The 18,438-nt window shown below is 47.5% G+C and overlaps 4 protein-coding genes across 4 annotated transcripts; 1 reads left to right on the forward strand and 3 right to left on the reverse strand.

Moving 5' to 3' along the window:
* Positions 1–2,580: 2,580 nt before the first annotated feature.
* N7462_008516 (uncharacterized protein) lies at positions 2,581–2,787 on the reverse strand (the record flags this gene model as incomplete). Its single annotated transcript, XM_057080231.1, has 1 exon — positions 2,581–2,787. One exon carries the CDS (start codon positions 2,785–2,787, stop codon positions 2,581–2,583), a length of 207 nt encoding a protein of 68 aa, XP_056930559.1.
* Positions 2,788–5,007: 2,220 nt separating this feature from the next.
* Positions 5,008–6,597, reverse strand: N7462_008517 (aminoacyl transferase sphA; the record flags this gene model as incomplete). The annotated part of the gene is made up of 3 exons (XM_057080232.1): positions 5,008–5,475; positions 5,545–5,687; positions 5,742–6,597. The coding sequence occupies 3 exons, from the start codon at positions 6,595–6,597 to the stop codon at positions 5,008–5,010; spliced, it is 1,467 nt and encodes a 488-aa protein (XP_056930560.1).
* Positions 6,598–7,668: 1,071 nt separating this feature from the next.
* On the forward strand, positions 7,669–15,383 carry N7462_008518 (reducing polyketide synthase sphB; the record flags this gene model as incomplete). Its single annotated transcript, XM_057080233.1, has 6 exons — positions 7,669–8,348; positions 8,409–9,168; positions 9,192–13,136; positions 13,190–13,474; positions 13,531–13,935; positions 14,013–15,383. 6 exons carry the CDS (start codon positions 7,669–7,671, stop codon positions 15,381–15,383), a joined length of 7,446 nt encoding a protein of 2,481 aa, XP_056930561.1.
* Positions 15,384–15,855: 472 nt separating this feature from the next.
* N7462_008519 (fungal specific transcription factor domain-containing protein) lies at positions 15,856–18,224 on the reverse strand (the record flags this gene model as incomplete). Its single annotated transcript, XM_057080234.1, has 8 exons — positions 15,856–16,310; positions 16,364–16,427; positions 16,488–16,702; positions 16,770–17,067; positions 17,115–17,553; positions 17,606–17,895; positions 18,092–18,111; positions 18,173–18,224. The coding sequence occupies 8 exons, from the start codon at positions 18,222–18,224 to the stop codon at positions 15,856–15,858; spliced, it is 1,833 nt and encodes a 610-aa protein (XP_056930562.1).
* Positions 18,225–18,438: the final 214 nt, after the last annotated feature.

Below are 18,438 nucleotides of genomic sequence, written 5' to 3' on the forward strand. Positions count from 1 at the left end.
GGTTGGCTGTTTGGAGTGCATATTGGCATGTACATTACAGATGGCGAGTAATTTGGCTAAATGTGTTGTAATTGTATCTTTGGTAATTCTCGCTTCTCATTGTAAGAAATTAGACCAATTCTCAGCTCCATAATTTATAAACGGAGTATCCTCTATCGGTTCCATAGATGCTGACAGTTTATTGGAACGATACTGGAAGGGACCCATGTCATCAAAATGCAATGCTGGCTGGGCGAATGTGGACCCATCCGCCATGGGAACGCCTGGCTTCAGGAGGTAATCTAGGGCTGACATGGAGTCATCCACCAAGAAATTTGCTGTATTATTTTGTTGATAGGCTGTTGTTAGAGCTGGAAATTGGGAGAAATTGCCTTGTCCTTGCCGTGAGAGTATGGGGACGTTGGACGGTTTGCTGATGAGATCGAGTACAATTTCCCCCAACTTGGCCATTTTTGTGATCGAAATATTGACTTCTCCAATGCAGCTGACTGACCGTAGAATTTTCACAAATGATGATAAGAGCTCAAGATCAGATTTGTTGCATTGGTTTGTAAGTGCGAACGAAGTTAATTGAGTAAAGCTCAAGGGGGCGTAGGTCGCAATAATCCTGCGGTCATTGACATCAAATAAATCATTAACGAGCCCCCAAAGTTAAGTTTCCGGAAGAGAGAAAAGGACTTACCGTATCATTGATATATGACTTCCCAGGTCATCATTTTCTATCCACATACGGTGGACCAAAGACAAACAAGTTCTTGCGCTGCTGACGAGCCTAGCTTCAACGTCGAGTTGCTCACGCATCGGCCACCAAAGAAACAAATCAAGTGCGTGTACGACAATTGTGAAATCAAAATCCAGGTATGGTCCTTCAAATGGCTTTCGGGTATCGTCTAGTCTCTCTGTGCTGTGCTCCAGCCAACATTGCTGGAGCTGTTGACCAAGCCGAGTGACGCTTTGATTGATTGCTTCATTTGTTCTCTCACCAGCACTATCACAGTATAAATCCAAGAATATTTTTTCTTCAATCCGAGCCAGCTTTGCTCTGGAAGCTAACCGAACAAGCTGAGCATCGTTTGGCTGAATAGGTGAAAGCCAGGTCTCGAGTTTTCTCAGGTGAACATTGGCCGGCCGGCCGTCTGTCCAGCACCTTGATCTATCCAGAATAAAGAGACAGTAAAGAGTTCTGCGTCTCTCTTTAAAATCTTGAGCATCAAGTTGGCCTTTTGCTAGGTCTAATTGATGAAGCCCCATTGACTTTGCAGCGATTGCAGCCAGATTTAGAAATAGGCCTGCACGCTCAGAGCCCCAGTGAACCTGTGCAATAAGGTACTACAATCCAACTATCAGTTTGAATTTACAAAAAATATTGAGGAGTTACATAGCATAGGCTTACCAGAGATAGAAGGGCCTGTATATTGATCAGTCGCGGGGTAAGAAGAACCTCAATATTCTGGATAGCCCTCTTGGCGTTTGCAAGGAAGGACTTGTTTAGATCCAAATCAATAGTTTCTCCTCTCGGGGCTGCCGTACCAGGGCTCAAAATTTTATCTGAAGCTGCCAAAAGTTTTGCAGTCAATGTTAAAAGAGCCACACTGTTGAAACAAATAATATCGCCTCTATGTCGTAGCTCATCACCGTTCTTCTCAAAATTTGCGACTCTTTCGTGGAAATTGGTTTTAGACCAAATGGGCATGTAGTCGTTTATTTTGTCAAAAAATGGCTCCATCATGGCTTCTAGGATGATCAAAGGAGGGCTAGTTGGAGGAGAGCCATCATGGATTACATCAACATCTTCTCTTTCAGTTGCAAGCAATCTGAGTCTCTCCACAGCTTGTGTTATCTTATCAGAATGAACATTCTGACCAAGTGAACATTGAAAAATGGGTATCAGCCCCGACTGGCTCAAGCTAGAAATCAAAGCATCCAAAGAACTAGGACCAATGCAGTGCTGCAGCCCATCTGCGCCGTGAACTAATTGAAACTGATCTGATAGAAGACCAACCTTTCTAGAAGCCAAGGAGGACGACGAGGACGGGGATGCAATTCCGGAAGTGGACAAGGATGCCTGTCTAGTGTTCTCGTGCCAAAACGGAGCACCCTTTGAAGCTGAAGGCATGAAAAGATCTGGATCCAGCTTGGCAAGGGTTCCTTGAATGTCTGAGATCGTGCGTTCGAGTTGATCAAGCCGGGTTCCGAGACTCATTATAGCATGGCTCCTGTAAGATATGGAAACGATGTTAGACATTACAACTGAATGGTAATATGTGGAGCTGGGATTGCTAGGCAGCATTCCTAGGACCCCAGTCACTCAATGATGAAAGATCAATCGAAGTAAAACGACGATGCAGACAGAGTGGTGCTAAGACAAGGCGTTACACTGCATGTGCATTGATGAATGTAGTAAATGTGAAAGACGAATATGGAGATTTTCGTACAGCATGGTGGTCTGATTCGGCTTCTTCCCATATCCCGACCACACGCATTCAAGACCAGTGCGAGTACAATTCGAACAACGCGGCCGCTCTCGGCCGCAACGGATTTTCTTCAAGCGGCATTGATCACAGACTGCGAGTATATTACCTAAAGTCGGTCGATGTTTACACCCCAAAGATCCTCTTTCTCATCAGAAGAAGACCCACCTGTATAGTCCTTTCCTCCGTTGGAATCTTGATTTACTCTCTCCTCTGGCAGCTCTGTTTGTTTCGGACTCGACCAAGCAGTTGTACTTGCGGAAAAATCGACATTCTCATCGTCGAGCATGTGCGAAGGGCGCTTCTCGACAGGCATAGTTGATACTCACTTCTATAAGTGAGAGAACTGTGCGCTCTAGGGAAAAAAGCATCGGTTCTAGCCCCAATAACTATCAGTACTTATGAGACAAAAAAACTATTTCTTCTAATCGGGAATAAAAAGAACGGAGGGCACCATTCCCGTACACTACTACTCAGCAGCGGTCTCTTAGCACACGCTTGTTTGATGAATCTGCCTATCCAGTCTGAAAATGCGGGTCGTGGATGTGGGCCCACCGTCAGATGGAACTGGGGCCAAGCGAGTGGCGTTGCATGAAACCAAAAGCAAAAACGAAAATTGCCCGGTGTCCACTGACCGAGTACCTGAGAGTGCTCGAAATATCCTGTCTGAAGGGACGTGGTGCCCTGATAAAAGTAGACCTATATTGTATCGATCAGCCCGAAAACTTGAATACGGGGTGGCTTTCTTTGCTGCTGTCGTTCTATAGGCCAGCAGCATCATATGATTGATCTCCCTCGGGCTTAAGTAAGGCAAAAGCTTAGGTTGCTAGCAGTATATGGTTTGTGGAAATGGGAACAGATCAGGAACGCAAATTTCCGTCGAAAGATTTCAAACGTTACATTCATACTTACATATCACCTGAGAAGGGCGAAAGGAGCTGAAATTGATTACGAATATGGAAAATGCAGGTTTGGAAACCCAATATTTTATCTTGAATCAGTGATTTGTGGTAAGATTCGCGGTTCCCATGCGTATAAGGATTTTTGCAAAGGATCGTAATGTCTTTGGCTCACGAAGAGAAGGCAACGAGTAGAAACGCAATCAATTGGCTCCACATTGCCTCCTTATGAGCCAAAGACAGGGGTCCCTCCTAGAACCAAGCCACAATTTGGACCTCATGCATCTCATTTCTCCATCAATAATGATAATTGGAGCTTGAAAGCCATCGCAGACAAGGTCTTGCAGTGAGATATTATTATTTTCACTGCCAGAACGGCAAAAGATAGCGAGAAGGATAGGAAGGACTTTACACGGCTAGGAAATCACAGCACGTTAAGGGGGTTTCAGCTCTTATAGAGTACTCAGTAGTATCACACAAGCTTCCACACTAATCTGTAGTTAAAGTCTGTTGTCGTCAATACACTTTAGGGCGGCACAATCACCATTAGCTTGAGAAAACCCTAAAAGTGTGAGATTGCAATACCTTAGTTGCAGGATCTGCAAGTGGCATTGCAAAAAGTTCAGAGGTCATGATCTCACGTTAGCAAGGCTACCCCGACTAAAATGATTAAAAGATGCGGCCACTCAACCTAATCTCCTAAAGATCTGGACCGACCGGAAAATTAGAGGAAAGTGGAGATTGAGACTGGCTGCAGTCTCCTGTATCCTGTCACCTCTTCCCCTCACGAAATGAGACCTAATCAATGCATAATGTTCGTGGGGGCGGTTTGACATCTCATCCTGGCCTGCGTCCTAACAACTTGGCCATGACAGAAACGTGGCAGGGCAGGATGCAGGCTACGTTTTCCTATGTATATTTGAGATATTTTGTTTAGGGCATGCAGCTGCGATTCACATACGAGGGAGATATTTTGCCAGCACCAACAAACTAGTTGGTCTGCCTAGTGATCTTGGAGCAATGGTAAGCACTAATGGAACGCAGCCCGCATCTTTGTTTGCTTAGGCGGACCGTTCCGCTGGTCCCGGTTCCTACGAGTGTGGATAATGGGGCCAGTTTTAACAAACTTTCCGAGACTACAAAATCTCCCGAATTTTCACCTCCTTATATTTTTCACAAATAACGTTGTATTACTCATCATCTACAAAGCTGTTTTGTATCGGACTGTCACAATATGTTTACTCTTCTTAGTCTAAACCTTCACCAGCACCCCTATTTCCACTCACTTTTCTTCTTCATCCGTTCCATTTCCATGCCTCCTACCCCCCTTCCCCGGATCTCCTTCAATTTTTCGTGGCTAGAACGGTGAAATCCGTGGGTGGTTATATAGTTAATACTACCATATCTTAACTTTGCTACATTCTGACGATTATATGTACTAATATACGTCAGAGGGTACAATTGTTCACCTCTGTATTCTGGAATTCTAGAACTTATTTTGAGGCAAAACATCCTACTCTCAGGCTCCACATAGAAGACAAATTCAGGGAGCAGTATTGTTTTAATCTTGCTTACGAAAATGAGGAAATCCCTGGCCTGGTTCTGACTGCATGAAGGTGGCTCTATGTAGCGTAAGATTACTCGAAAGGATTCGCCGCCAGCTTTGATACATCCAGTTCGCGGAAATTCGCACCTTTGTCTAGACCAAATACCTTTCGCATTGCGGTTGGGATCTCATTACCGGGTTTCTTGGAAAGGTCCAGCATCTCCTTACTCCATCGGCAAATCGATGCTGCTAGGCCTTCCACCTCTTCCTCCGTATTTCCCGCATGGATAATCAGCCTTACCCGGCCCGTTCCCCGCGGGACAACTGGAGGATCAATTGGAATCGCGGTATATCCATCTCCGTGAAGATGCATTGTCAAAAAATAATTCTGGCCCTGTCGTGTCCATACAGGCAAGAACTGCGTCACAAAAGGCCGGGAGTCCAGGTCTTCACTGACAGGAATAGAGCAGATTCCAGCATTGATTGCGTCATCCCAATCGGGATTTGCTTCAATACATTCGCAAAAGTGTCTCACAAGGTGCTGGACACGGTCTTGCAGCTATCAAACACACTCGTGTCAGGCTTCCCGGGATCAAAAAGATTGTTATGATGTCTTTTCGTGCATTACCTTTTGAGTCTCTCCACTCTCCATAAGGTTGTAGCCTGCCCGGATTGCTGCTAAAATGGGAAATGACGGTGCTGTTGTATATATGACAGGCCGGGCAAAATTGTAAAGTGTGCTAAGAATCGTTGAATTGGCAAGAATTGCACCTGCGAGTGAAAATTCAGTTTATCATGCGCAATACGAGAGAAAGGTGAACACACCTCCAGTAGTTCCTAGTCCCTTGCCATATGTGTGGACTCTGATGGCAATCTCTTTTTCTAGACCAAGCGCACAAACCAACCCTCTTCCATTCTTCCCAACTAGCCCGGTGCTATGAGCTTCGTCAATAATGATTTGTGCATTCCCAGCCGGAAAGATGTCTTTGACCACCTCAACGATTTCCGCCAGGGGGGTCACATCTCCGTCCATGCTGTAGACAGATTCTACCGAAATAAGCACACATCTAGCTCCCTGCCGAATTAAGGAGTTCGAGTCTTTCAGTTCATTCAGTACATCTGCCAGGGAACCGGCGTTGTTGTGCTTAAATGGAAGTTGAGTGGTAGCTAGGCTGGACTTCATGCCATCATGCACGCTCGCGTGAATAAGCTCATCATAGACAATGACGTCTCCAGGACGCGGAATACTTGAGAAGACTGCACAGTTTGCATCGTATCCAGAGTTGACCAGCAAGGCACCTTCTGCACCGTGAAAATTGGCAATCTGGCTCTCTACCAGCTCGACGTAGGCATTGTTGCCGTCAGAAATTCGCGAACCAGTACTACCGACCGCAAACTCCGGGTTTCGCTCAATTTCTTCTAGAAAAGCCTTTCGTAAAAGCCCAGAAGTAGCAAGAGAGAGAAAATCGTTTGAAGAAAAGTCTACCTTGTGCTCAAACCGGTGTAACGTAACTAGGTTGTGACCAGCTCGACGTTCGTCTAGAGCTGCCTCAAGGTTGCGATAGAACGGCGAAGCATCTTTCATCGTAGAGGCCTTGGGCTTTTGAGCTTGAACCCATTTTTGGATTTGTTTGAGGTCCTGGCCTGCATACATTGCAGAAGGGGTAGTGGCTTCGGGCATGGTGATGAATAAAGAGATCTTGTCAGCGTATATTGTTTTTTTGTGTTATGGCCAAAGATGATGGAGCTATACACGATTGTTTAGTCTAGACTAGATCAAATTTTATTGGAATATAGTGAACAAACAGGAAGAGAAGATGGCAGAGCTGGAAAGAAGGCCACTTTGCGACAAAAGGACTTTTTCTCGCTCTCGTCAATGATCTATCCGGGATATTCGTCCCTCTATGTAAGAGCGACGAAGATTTCAAGTGACGTTATTGCAAGGACGCTTGGCACTTCACAAAACGTATTTCGAGTAAAGATAAGTTCTCAAATCTTGATAGGTTTGGAGAAATTTGATTTTAATGAATTTCATCCCTGTTGGGCAGTAACGATTACGAGTATAGAGCTTGTTTAGACATGGGGCGATCGGTCCCGGAATCCGGGCTTGACGAACAGGACTGGCCAACCACTCGCCTGAGATTGCAGTAAGCGTTTAAGTACTTTGATTTGAAAATTCCCGCATATCCATTGTATGCTTCAGGAGTTGATCACTCTCACCTCGTGGCCCCCGAATATCGTTCGGGCGCCATACCACGCACGTCTCATAATAAGCCGTCATGATTCGTAGTCATGATTACGCTCCTTACAACAGAGTTACATTGAAGGCTCTTGAGAATTCTAGCTGAGGTCAATATGGCGCCATTTAGGGCACTCTATATCTTTCGGGTTCCGATGAATCTATGAATGCCTGGACAAAAAGACAGCCTGTTCCTGCAGGATGTTCAACCCCTGGATAAAAATCCACAAAAAACGTACTCGGAACCCGTCTGACAAGCTTAATACTTTCAAGATACGAAGTACCATGAAACATCATTTTCCCGATACGGTGCTTCAATTTGTAAGATCTGAACAAAGTCTCAATTTGGCAAAGACAAACCCGAACGAGCAGGCTATTGATCAAGCCACCATGTTCGATATATATCCTTTCAAAACCAGATTCAACGCCCTCTCAACCACCTTGATTTTTAACCCTGATAGAAAATCTGAGCGATAAAGACCATTGAAGACAATATTATTTTTTTTATACAAGATGAATGGGCCAACTGTGTCAAACGGCACCATAAACGGGCACACCAACGGTCATATCACAAATGGCACAAATGGGACGAGTGTGTACACGAATGGTCACACTAAAGCTCCCGGCCATTTCGATAGAGTCGGTAATGGGGTGACATCCAATGGATGTGAAGGAAGCCAGACCAAAAGCTTCTGTCCAGAGCCCATCGCAATATGTGGCATGTCAGTGCGTCTACCAGGTGGTCTGCACTCACCACAGCAATTATGGGACTTTCTGATCTCGAAGGGCGATGCCCGTGGGCCCGTCCCGGAATCACGATACAAGGTATCATCTTTCTACTCTGAAACAACCAAACCCGGAACCGTGAAGACGGAATACGGGTATTTTCTTGACGAGACTATTGATATTGCGACCGTTGACACATCATTTTTCACTATGCGCCGTGCTGAAGTCGAGCGGGCAGATCCACAACAGCGTCAAATGCTCGAGGTCGCTCGCGAATGCATGGAGGATGCAGGTGAGATGAATTGGAAAGGGCGACCAATTGGCTGCTACATGGGGAGTTTCGGGGAAGACTGGACGGAAATGTTTGCCAAAGAGAATCAGCAGTACGGTTTATACCGAGTTACTGGGTACGGAGACTTCATGCTACCGAACCGAGTGTCTTATGAGTTGGACTTAATGGGCCCCAGGTGAGTCAATCTCAGTGTCTCTCAAAGTATACAATATCGATATACTGACTAATGTGAAAGCATGGTCATTCGCACCGGCTGTTCTGCCGCTCTTGTGGCATTGCACGAAGCTTGTCTGGCTATCAACCGCGGTGACTGCGAGGCAGCCATTGTTGGCGGTGCCAACCTGATCATGGCTCCGGGCATGACAACTGCCATGACAGAGCAGGGTGTTCTAGCTCCGGACGGCTCCTGCAAGACTTTCTCCGCAGATGCCAACGGCTACGCTCGAGGAGAGGCCGTTACTGCTATTTTTATAAAGCCTCTAGCTGACGCCATCCGCGATGGTAATCCAGTTCGTGCTGTAATCAGGGCAACCGCCTCCAATAGCGATGGGAAGGGTACTGCGGGTGGCATCCAAGTCCCCAATGATATTGCGCAGGAGGCAATGATCCGACGAGCTTATGAGTTGGCTGGTATTCAGGATTACTCGGAAACAGCTTTTGTGGAGTGCCACGGCACAGGGACCCCAATTGGAGATCCTATCGAAGTTCGGGCAGTCGGTCGGGTGTTTGGTCCTGCCGGAGGCGTCCAGATCGGATCAGTCAAGCCCAACCTTGGTCACTCAGAAGGCGCATCAGGCTTGACTTCATTGATCAAGTCGGTTCTCGCGCTTGAAAACCGCACTATTCCTCCGAACATCAAGTTTAACGAACCCAACCCCGATATCCCATGGGAGGCATGTGGACTGTCTGTTCCTGTGGAACCCATGCCCTGGCCTGTTACTCGTCGTGAGCGAGTGAGTGTGAATTCCTTCGGCATTGGAGGCACCAATGCACACGTCATTCTCGACTCGGCGCTTAGCTTTGGGCTATCTCCTGTCCCCACACGGTCTACAACATCTCCCCAAATACTTCTTTTTCCGCCAATCATGCAGACTCGCTGGAGAAAATGATCGAAAACTACGAGGGATATGTCGAGAAGAACCCAGACAGAGTCACTGATTTGGCATTCACATTGGGAACTCGGAGGGAGCATCTGCCGTATCGCAGCTTTGCTGTGGCTAGTCCGCTTGGTTCTATCACCAAATCATCTGCATCCAAGGCTGGTGAGGCACCGGATATAGCCATGGTATTTACTGGACAAGGTGCCCAGTGGCCACAGATGGGTCGGCGGCTTCTTCGCAGTCCTGAGTTCCCTATTTTTGAAAGGACCATCAAAAAACTTGACCAACACCTACGCACACTTGAAAATGGGCCCGACTGGAGCATACAAGAAGAGCTTCAAAAGCCAACCAAGACAAGTCGGCTTAGCCAGGCTGAGCTCTCTCAGCCGCTCTGTACAGCAGTTCAAGTTGCCCTTGTTGACTTGTTGGAATCTATTGGAGTTGCTCCAACTGCCGTTGTAGGTCACTCCAGTGGTGAAGTTGCTGCCGCCTATGCCGCCGGTGCTCTTACTGCAAACGAGGCCATCACCGTTGCATATTATCGAGGACAAGTCGCTAAACTTCAAACTAAACCAGGGGCGATGGCAGCAATTGGAATGGGCTCTGAAGAAGTTCAGCGCTACTTGCAACCCGGTGTCATTGTGGCCTGCGAGAATTCTCCTAAGAGCATCACTTTGGCCGGTGACCGTGAGGCAGTTGAGGGTTCTGTAGCAGCGATCAAGGAAAGTCAACCCGATTTGCTTGCACGACTTCTACAAGTAGACAAAGCCTATCATTCACACCATATGGCCGAAGTGGGCGACAGCTACCACGCGATGATCGGGGAACAAGTCTCACCCAAGAGCCCTACAAAGCTGTTCTTCAGCAGCGTCGAGGAGAAACTGCTTACCCAAGCCTCAGACTTTGGACCTAAATACTGGCAAAAGAATCTGGAATCTCCCGTCCGCTTCAATTCTGCTATTACGACAATCCTCCAACACAAGATTGCGAAGAACTTGGTGTTCCTTGAAGTTGGCCCACATTCAGCCCTTGCAGGCCCCTTACGGCAAATTCAAACGAAGCTGTCGAACTCGTCTCCGTATGCGTCCGCACTCATTCGCAACCAGAACGATGTGGAGTCATTCTTGACAGCCATTGGGAAATTGTACACTTTGAATATCCCAATCGATTTTACCAAGGTTATTACAAGAGGCTCTATTCTTCCGGATCTCCCGCGATATCCCTGGAATCATTCCGAGAGATTTTGGTATGAGTCTCGCCTGAGCAAGGAATGGAGAAACCGCCAGCATAAATATCATGATTTGCTTGGTGTCCGTGTGCCTGAAAGCCTGGAATTCAATATCTTGTTCCGCAACCTGTTCCACTTGGAAAATGCGCCATGGATCCGAGACCACAAGGTTGGAGAAGACATCGTCTTTCCATTCGCAGGTTACGCTGGTATGATTGGCGAGGCAGTACGACAGATAACTGGAGTTGAAGATGCATATAAACTTCGCAACATCGTTGTAAGCACTGCTCTTGTCTTAAATGAGGGCCAGCCGGTTGAGATTATGACAACTTTCCGTCGACTTCGCTTGACGGATTCTCTTGACAGCGAGTGGTGGGAGTTCACAATTGCGTCATACAATGGTACGGTCTGGACAAAGCATTGCTCTGGCCAGGCAAGATCTCATAGCGAGGATTTTGGTACAGCGGAAGTGAAAGCCCCTCTACTGCGCAAGGTTGGCACCCGCCGTTGCTATGAATCCATGAGCAAATCTGGCCTCAACTTCGGCCCTACCTTCCAGCGACTTGAGAGTGTCAGGTCGGATACAGTTCAACGCAATGCAACTGCCGAGGTTACGGCAAAGGAAGGCGAAGGCAACGGGTACCACTTGCATCCGACGGTCATTGACGCATCCCTGCAACTCCTCAGTGTGGCTGCATCTAAGGGCTATGCCGATCCAACAACCAAAATGATGGTTCCTACAAATATCGAGGAGATGTCGATCTACCGGCACTCCGAGAATGTTCAAGTGCGAGCTTCTGCAGATTACACCCCCAACGGTTCCATCACCGGAAGCGGCCAATGTGTTGCTTCAGACGGCAGACTCATTCTTCGCAGTACAGGTATCAGATTGTCAGTCGTGGATGATCAAACCTCTGATGATGGTGGTGAGCCTACAGCCCGTGCTGAATGGGGCCCGCACATAGACTTTTTGGACGCGAACACGCTTATCAAGCCCTCAGTCGACCGTAGTGCTCACATGCCCATTCTAACCGAGCTTTCTAATTTATGCATGTTTCATACGAAACGCGTTATTGCTGAGCTGGAAACTACAATTAGACACATGCAGAACTACCGCTCATGGATCGACCGCCAACTTCAATCAGTCGATACTCGCGGTCTTGAAAGACTTGATAATAACGCGATTGAACAGCGTGTGACCGCTATAGTCGAACAGCTATCTCAAACATCCGCTGTTGATGCCGCTGTGGCCATCAATAAGATCTTCAGGAATGTCGAACTGATCTTCACCGGCAAACTCGAGGCCTTGGACCTCCTTCTATCAGATGATACATTGAGCAAACTATACATCTTCATGGACCAATGCGATGAATCCCAGTTCTTCAAACATCTTGCTCATAGCAAGCCTAATCTGCGGGTTCTTGAAATTGGTGCTGGAACTGGTGGATCCACAGAAAACATCCTGAAGCTACTAACCCCCGGGGACAAGGCTTTGTACTCCAAATATATGTTCACTGATATCTCTTCTGGCTTCTTTGTTGCCGCAAAGGAGCGCTTTAGAAACTATTCAAATATGGAATATGCCACACTCGATATTAGCAAGAGTCTCGCTGAGCAAGGCTTTGAGGAACAGAAATACGATCTGATCCTCGCAACAAACGTGATTCATGCTACGAAGTCTCTCAGGGAGAGCTTGAGCAATGTTCGGGAGCTCTTGGACCCGAACGGGCGCCTCTTGCTCCACGAGCTATCATCGACCTCCAAATGGGTCAACTATGTTTGGGGAACGTTGGCTGGATGGTGGTATGGTGCTGCTGATGGCAGAGCAGACGAGCCATACATTAGCGTTGAGCGCTGGGCACGAGAGTTGGAGACTGCAGGGTTCCGCACACCCGATGCCGCCGTTCTTGATTCCCCCGAACCTCACCAACTCAATGCTATGATCGTGGCCCGGCCCGCACTCGCGAGGGTCTCGAAGAAGGAAGTCACCATACTGACCCTGCCGGAGTCAGAAAACGGGACACAAATATCCCGCTGTCTCCAGAGTCGTGGCTTTACCGTTCAAAGCTCCCTCTTGAGTGATGCGCCATTACCCGCTGGACGGGATATCATTGCCCTTCTCGATGACGAGGGTCCATTTTTTGAAAACATCGGAGAGCATCGACTTGAAGCTTTCAAGAAACTCATTAGTACCTTGAAAGACTCCGGTATTTTTTGGATTACCGGCCTATCACAGATGAATTGCCAAGATCCGCGATTCGGTCAGGTCCAAGGAATTGCCAGAACCATTCGATCCGAGATGCTCGTTGATTTCGCCACCTGCGAGGTTGACCATGTTGGTTCTTCCATGGAGAGGATAGTTGATGTGTTTGAGAAGTTCCAGCTTCGTGAGGAAGACGAAACCCTCAAGCCCGAGTTCGAATTTGCTATCGTGGAAAATTCCGTTCACGTTGGGCGTATTCACCCGTTCTCTGTACAGAGCGAACTCCAGGAATCAAAGTCAGATGGCAGCATTGCTCTCCGTACCAGTAAGCCAGGTCGTCTGACGGCCTTGCACTGGGCCCGACAGGAAATAGGAGTATTAAAGGGCGACGAGGTTGAGGTCGAAGCCTACGCGACCGGCTTGAATTTCAAGGTATAATATTCCCACTGGAAATATTTAGGGGCCTTACTGACACAAATTCATAGGATGTTCTATGTGCTATGGGGATTGTGGAGGCTTCTGAGAACGGGTTTGGTCTTGAGGCTGGTGGTATTGTGCGACGGATCGGCCCTCATGTCAAGGACCTCAAAGTTGGAGATAGGGTTATGCTTATCGCGCATTGTGCCTTTGCAACAGAAATAGTTGTGTCTGAGAATCTGTGTGAAAAGATCCCAGATGGTCTTGGTTTCGAGGACGCTGCTACCATGCCTTGCGTGTTTGCCACGTCCATCTACTCTATCTTCAACATTGGAAACCTTCAAAAAGGACAGGTTCGATTCCGCGAATCTCACACTGAAGTGAAAATATTTTCTGACCTTATCTATAGTCCATTCTCATCCACAGTGCCTGTGGTGGTGTTGGTCTTGCTACGATTCAGCTCGCTCAGATGATCGGCGCGGAGATCTATGCAACTGTCGGAAACGATGAAAAGGTCAAATATCTCATGGATACATTTGGGCTTCCTCGGAATAGAATTTTCAATTCCCGCAATGCATCATTTGCGGACGATGTCATGCGAGAGACTAATGGTGAAGGCGTGGACCTGGCCTTGAACTCCTTGTCTGGTGAACTGCTACACGCGACATGGAAATGCATCGCTGTGTTTGGTAAGATGGTTGAAATCGGGAAGCGTGACTTGATTGGGTCTGGAAAGCTTGATATGAGTACTTTCGAGGACAACCGGAGCTATTGCTGCGTTGACCTGGATCAAATTTGTTTCCGAAAACCTAAGGTTGCAAAAGAGTAAGTGATGAACGCGACTGTGTTTGGTGCTCTTTAGAGACTAACAAATCCCTCAGACTGCTCAAGAACATCGTCAATCTGGTCCGGGAGCGGCATATAAACCCGATTCAACCGATCAAGGTTTTCAGCTCCGATGCTATCCTCGATGCATTCAGGTATATGCAACAAGGCGTCCACCTTGGTAAGATTGTCGTAGCAATGCGAAAATCTACGGGGAAGACAAGCATGCTAGCCGAGGTCAAGGAGAAACCAAAGGCTGTTCGGTTTGATCACACTAGCGCATATCTGCTCGTCGGTGGACTAGGTGGACTAGGTCGATCTATCTCTACATGGATGGTCGAACGCGGGGCGCGTCACTTAATCTACTTTTCCCGAAGTGCTGGCACAAAAATTGAGCACCAGGAATTTGCGCAAGAGCTGGCCAGCATGGGATGCCGTGCCGACTTTATCCAGGGCGACGTTACCAATCTTGATGACGTGACAAGAGCTGTTGCACAAGCTCGAGGTCATCTCAAGGGTATTTTACAAATGTCCATGGTTCTGTCGGATCAAAACTTCACTAGGATGACGCTGAAGGAATGGAATACGGCTGTGAACCCCAAGACTAAGGGCACATGGAATCTCCACAATGCATCACTCCTTGCAGCGGCTGATTTGGATTTCTTCGTGTTCTTCAGTTCCCTTTCCGGCATCATCGGCCAGCCGGGACAAGCAAACTATGCGGGTGCCAATACTTTCCTGGATGCCTTCTCGCAATACCGGCATAACTTGGGACTTCCAGCCTGCTCAATAGAAATTGGAGCAGTGGAGGAGGTGGGTTATATGGCCGAACATGACACCCTGATGCAGAAACTCAAGGGGTCTGGCGCATCAGATGGGACGGTCTCGGAGCGCGAGCTTCTTGAGGCTATGGCTGCTGCAATGACGTCGATGTCCAAACCACCTAGAGAGAAGTTGGCAAACATCTCATCCAACAACTTCTCTCTCGGATTTCGGTCCAATATCCCCCTGAGCAGTCCCAGCAATCGTTCTCTCTGGAAAAAGGATGTCCGCTTGGCTGTCTTCCACAACATCGGGGAAGCAAGTGGCACGGCGGCTGCTGGCTCCAATGATACATTGAAGTCTTTCATTTCCTCGGCCAAGGGAGATGCTGCACTGCTGAACAGTCCCGAGTCGGCACATCTACTGGCAATTGAAATTGGCAAGAAAGTTTTCGGTTTCTTACTCAAGCCGGAGGAGGATTTAAAGACCTCGTGCTCACTCTCCGAGCTGGGCATGGACTCTTTGGTCGCGATTGAAATGAGACAGTGGTGGAAGACGATCTTCGGTTTTGATATTAGTGTGCTAGAAATGATGGGTATGGGGACCTTGGATGCCCTGGGAGAACACGCTGCGAAAGGCATGCTCAAGATATTCCACGGCTCTGATGAAGAATGAGGCAAGTGAACAGGAGTTGCGGTATACTGCGATGGCGCAGGTGGAGTTTGGTAGTTTATTTAATGCAACTTATATCTACTGGGTCATTCTCTCGCGATTGTACGTCATGGTCCTTTCCCAAGCTCTGTCGGCATGCTTCTCCGAGCAAAGCTTAATGGTTAATGACCCAACATGTGATATGAGCGGCAATCCTCGGAGTTTTGCCGTGTCTCGCAACGGATCAACTGTTTATGTCCTGCTTGCAACGGGGAATAAAGTGGAGCAATAATCCGCCATCGCAGATTTTGACTTCAATTTCATTGATATTTGGAAGTTTCATAACCAGGTGGCTTCGATATCGGTAATTACTCGTTGAGAAAGTCAAAATCATTCCGCGAACTCGGTGTTGGCTGATTATATAGTCTAACAGTAGGGCTAGACATGAAATAGAGTTTCAGTAGAACAGACCATTCAGAGCATCTTCGGCCTCCTTTCATATTAATCCATTATCTCGAGGAGCATTTTCATTCCCGAATATGCGACTCAAGCTTGATGGCAGGCTGCCTTGCAGTTGAGGCACACTGCTCCATTGCGTATTTACGCCAAAAGGTGGAGCGCCATTGGTCAAGACTTCAGAGTTATATGTGACTGATGGCAGCTCAGCCCGAACATGTTGTCCCGTCGCTTGGGGCTTTTGGCTTTGCGTGAAGTCATTTGGATCTTGGAATAGCCACGGTGGGTTTGCCAAAGTCATAATTTCCTGGTCAAAGATTGTCCATGTGTCGTCGACCATTGGTCCAGGAAATGCTAAGGCAGAGCTAGTGTTTGGCGGTGTGTGCATGGCTTGCATGCTTGATTCAAGGCGCTGAGAAAGCACAGAGTGTATGCTTGCTGTGGACTGGTAGCTTCGCTCTAGGCTGTGAAGGTGTGTTTGAATGAGATGTAGGTCTGCAGTAGGTAATCATTTAGCGTTATTCCTGCTGCTCGGGATATCGACTTACCATCTTGGTGGGTAATACCGTCTTCAACACCTCGCAATAGGAGGATTGCCGCCCATGTAATCATCTATATTCAAACACAGATGTTAAGAGCGTGCAGGTGTCAGGCAGGAACTAATGAACTTACTATCAGATCCCAGTTGGACCAGATACTCGCATCATCTTGTCTCAACCTCAGCACTGCCCGTGCTGATACAAGTAGCTCATGTCTTTCGATGGGATTAATGTTTGCTGCACTGAGATCAAAGCCCCTGGCTGGGTGATAAATAGACAGCACATAAAGCTTATGCAGATGATAATGCAGAAGTATCAAGATCCCTTGTCGATCTGAAGGCGTTGGCTCTGTCGAAAATGAATAGAGACCGGTTAGCAGAATCTCCAATCTGATTCTTTCGCAACCATGACTTACGAGACGATCCATTATATTGTACCAACCAGTCATCCAATTTGCATGCCCATAGTCTTATCACCTCGGAATCATGATCTGTGAATGAACTTGGAGCAGCCGAGGCACTATGAGAGGGCTGCTCATTGATGGAGGACCAGATCGTCGGTAAACCTCGACCCACAAAGTGACTTAGACCATAATGCATCATATCTGCTAATCCCTGAAATGCATGGCCTTGATGAGTTTCAACTTGCCGAAGACCCTGACGTGGGATTATAGGGTATGACATATGCATAGAAGCATGTTCGATGTCAATAATCTATGGGGTTAGCTGGTTCGGAAAGGGGATGGATTATGAGTCCTCACTTGAAGCCCCGAAAATAATCCACGCCAGTCTAAAGTTGAAGATTCCAAGTCAGATGGGCAATGATCCAGCCAGAGACGGTACGCAATAGCGATCCACGACCCCGTGGTATCTATATAAGCTTCGGAGCTCAGACTAGCCATGATCAGACCGAGTATGTTGTGGAATGTTTCATAACTTTTTTGCTCTTTAGAAACATCCGCTCCTGTATCGATTACCGTGATATCTCCCACGGTGGGTCCACTTTTCAAAGCTGGGGTAACTAGCTCAACAATAGCACTACACGTGGCGGCGAAATAACCTGCTTCCATTGAAGGCTGGTCAAAGGATTGATGGTGGAGAGAGGAGATGTAAAGAACAGACGCAAGCAATAGTGGGGTGGGTGATTTGAATGAATCTTGACTTTTTAAAAAGTGAAGAAGAGGCAGATTGTTCAAGAATCTGACCAAGTGTGAGTGCAGGCCGAAGATTCAAACTAGAGGGAGGTACCCACCGGCTCCATAATCGCTTGACAACGGTTCGGGTCCATATTTTTTCATCTGGAGGAGGGCGTGTGATGGATCTTAAATGAGCAACGGCTTTCCAAACTCCTTGTACTATCGCACTATCGGATTCTTCTTCATCATCGGGAACCTGATTCGGTAGCAAATCTTCTATTTCCTGATTTATTCCTAAAGCAGCTTCGATTCTGTCTAAGCGATCAAGAATTGACTGCTGATCTGCTGAGTGGGATGCATTGAAACTTTGTTGAGATTCCTCAAACAGGTCATGTAATGCAGAGGCCTAGGTCCGCCGTTAGTACCACACCTAACGTAGCTCCAGAGAGTCATGCTTGTGGCATACATTAGCCCGGGGCTTGAAAATACATGCTGCCTGAGTTTGACGGCAACGGCGGCATGGTGGAGACCCTGAAACTTCACATTTCATCTTCATAGCGTCAGTCACAATCCGACCGTGTGGAGATGGTCAGTGTAGATACCTTCAGCCTACGGCAATTCACTGCCGAGACGATTAGCGCTATAGATGGTATGGAGTCGTCCGGTCTATTGTCTTTACTTACCACATGCCTTCGTCGGCTTGGGTCCCAAGGCCACCGAGCCCCGTTTATTCATCGTGTTTGGCCTGGTAACACTGCATGGGGAAGAGGAGCATTACGGCAACACGGATTTCTTATCGGTGGCCACGTGAGTCGGGGATAAATTAGGCCCCGCTTATCTACGCTTATCCCACTCGTCCGGGGTTGGTTCCACCTTCTTTCACCCCACAGACTGGACCAACAGAAGATTGAATACAAAAATATTATCGCATTTTGAGTATCATTTTGTG

Source organism: Penicillium macrosclerotiorum (assembly GCF_028827735.1).
Source record: "Penicillium macrosclerotiorum strain IBT 26536 chromosome Unknown utg000008l_segment0_segment0, whole genome shotgun sequence".
NCBI classification, from domain to species: Eukaryota; Fungi; Ascomycota; class Eurotiomycetes; order Eurotiales; family Aspergillaceae; genus Penicillium; species Penicillium macrosclerotiorum.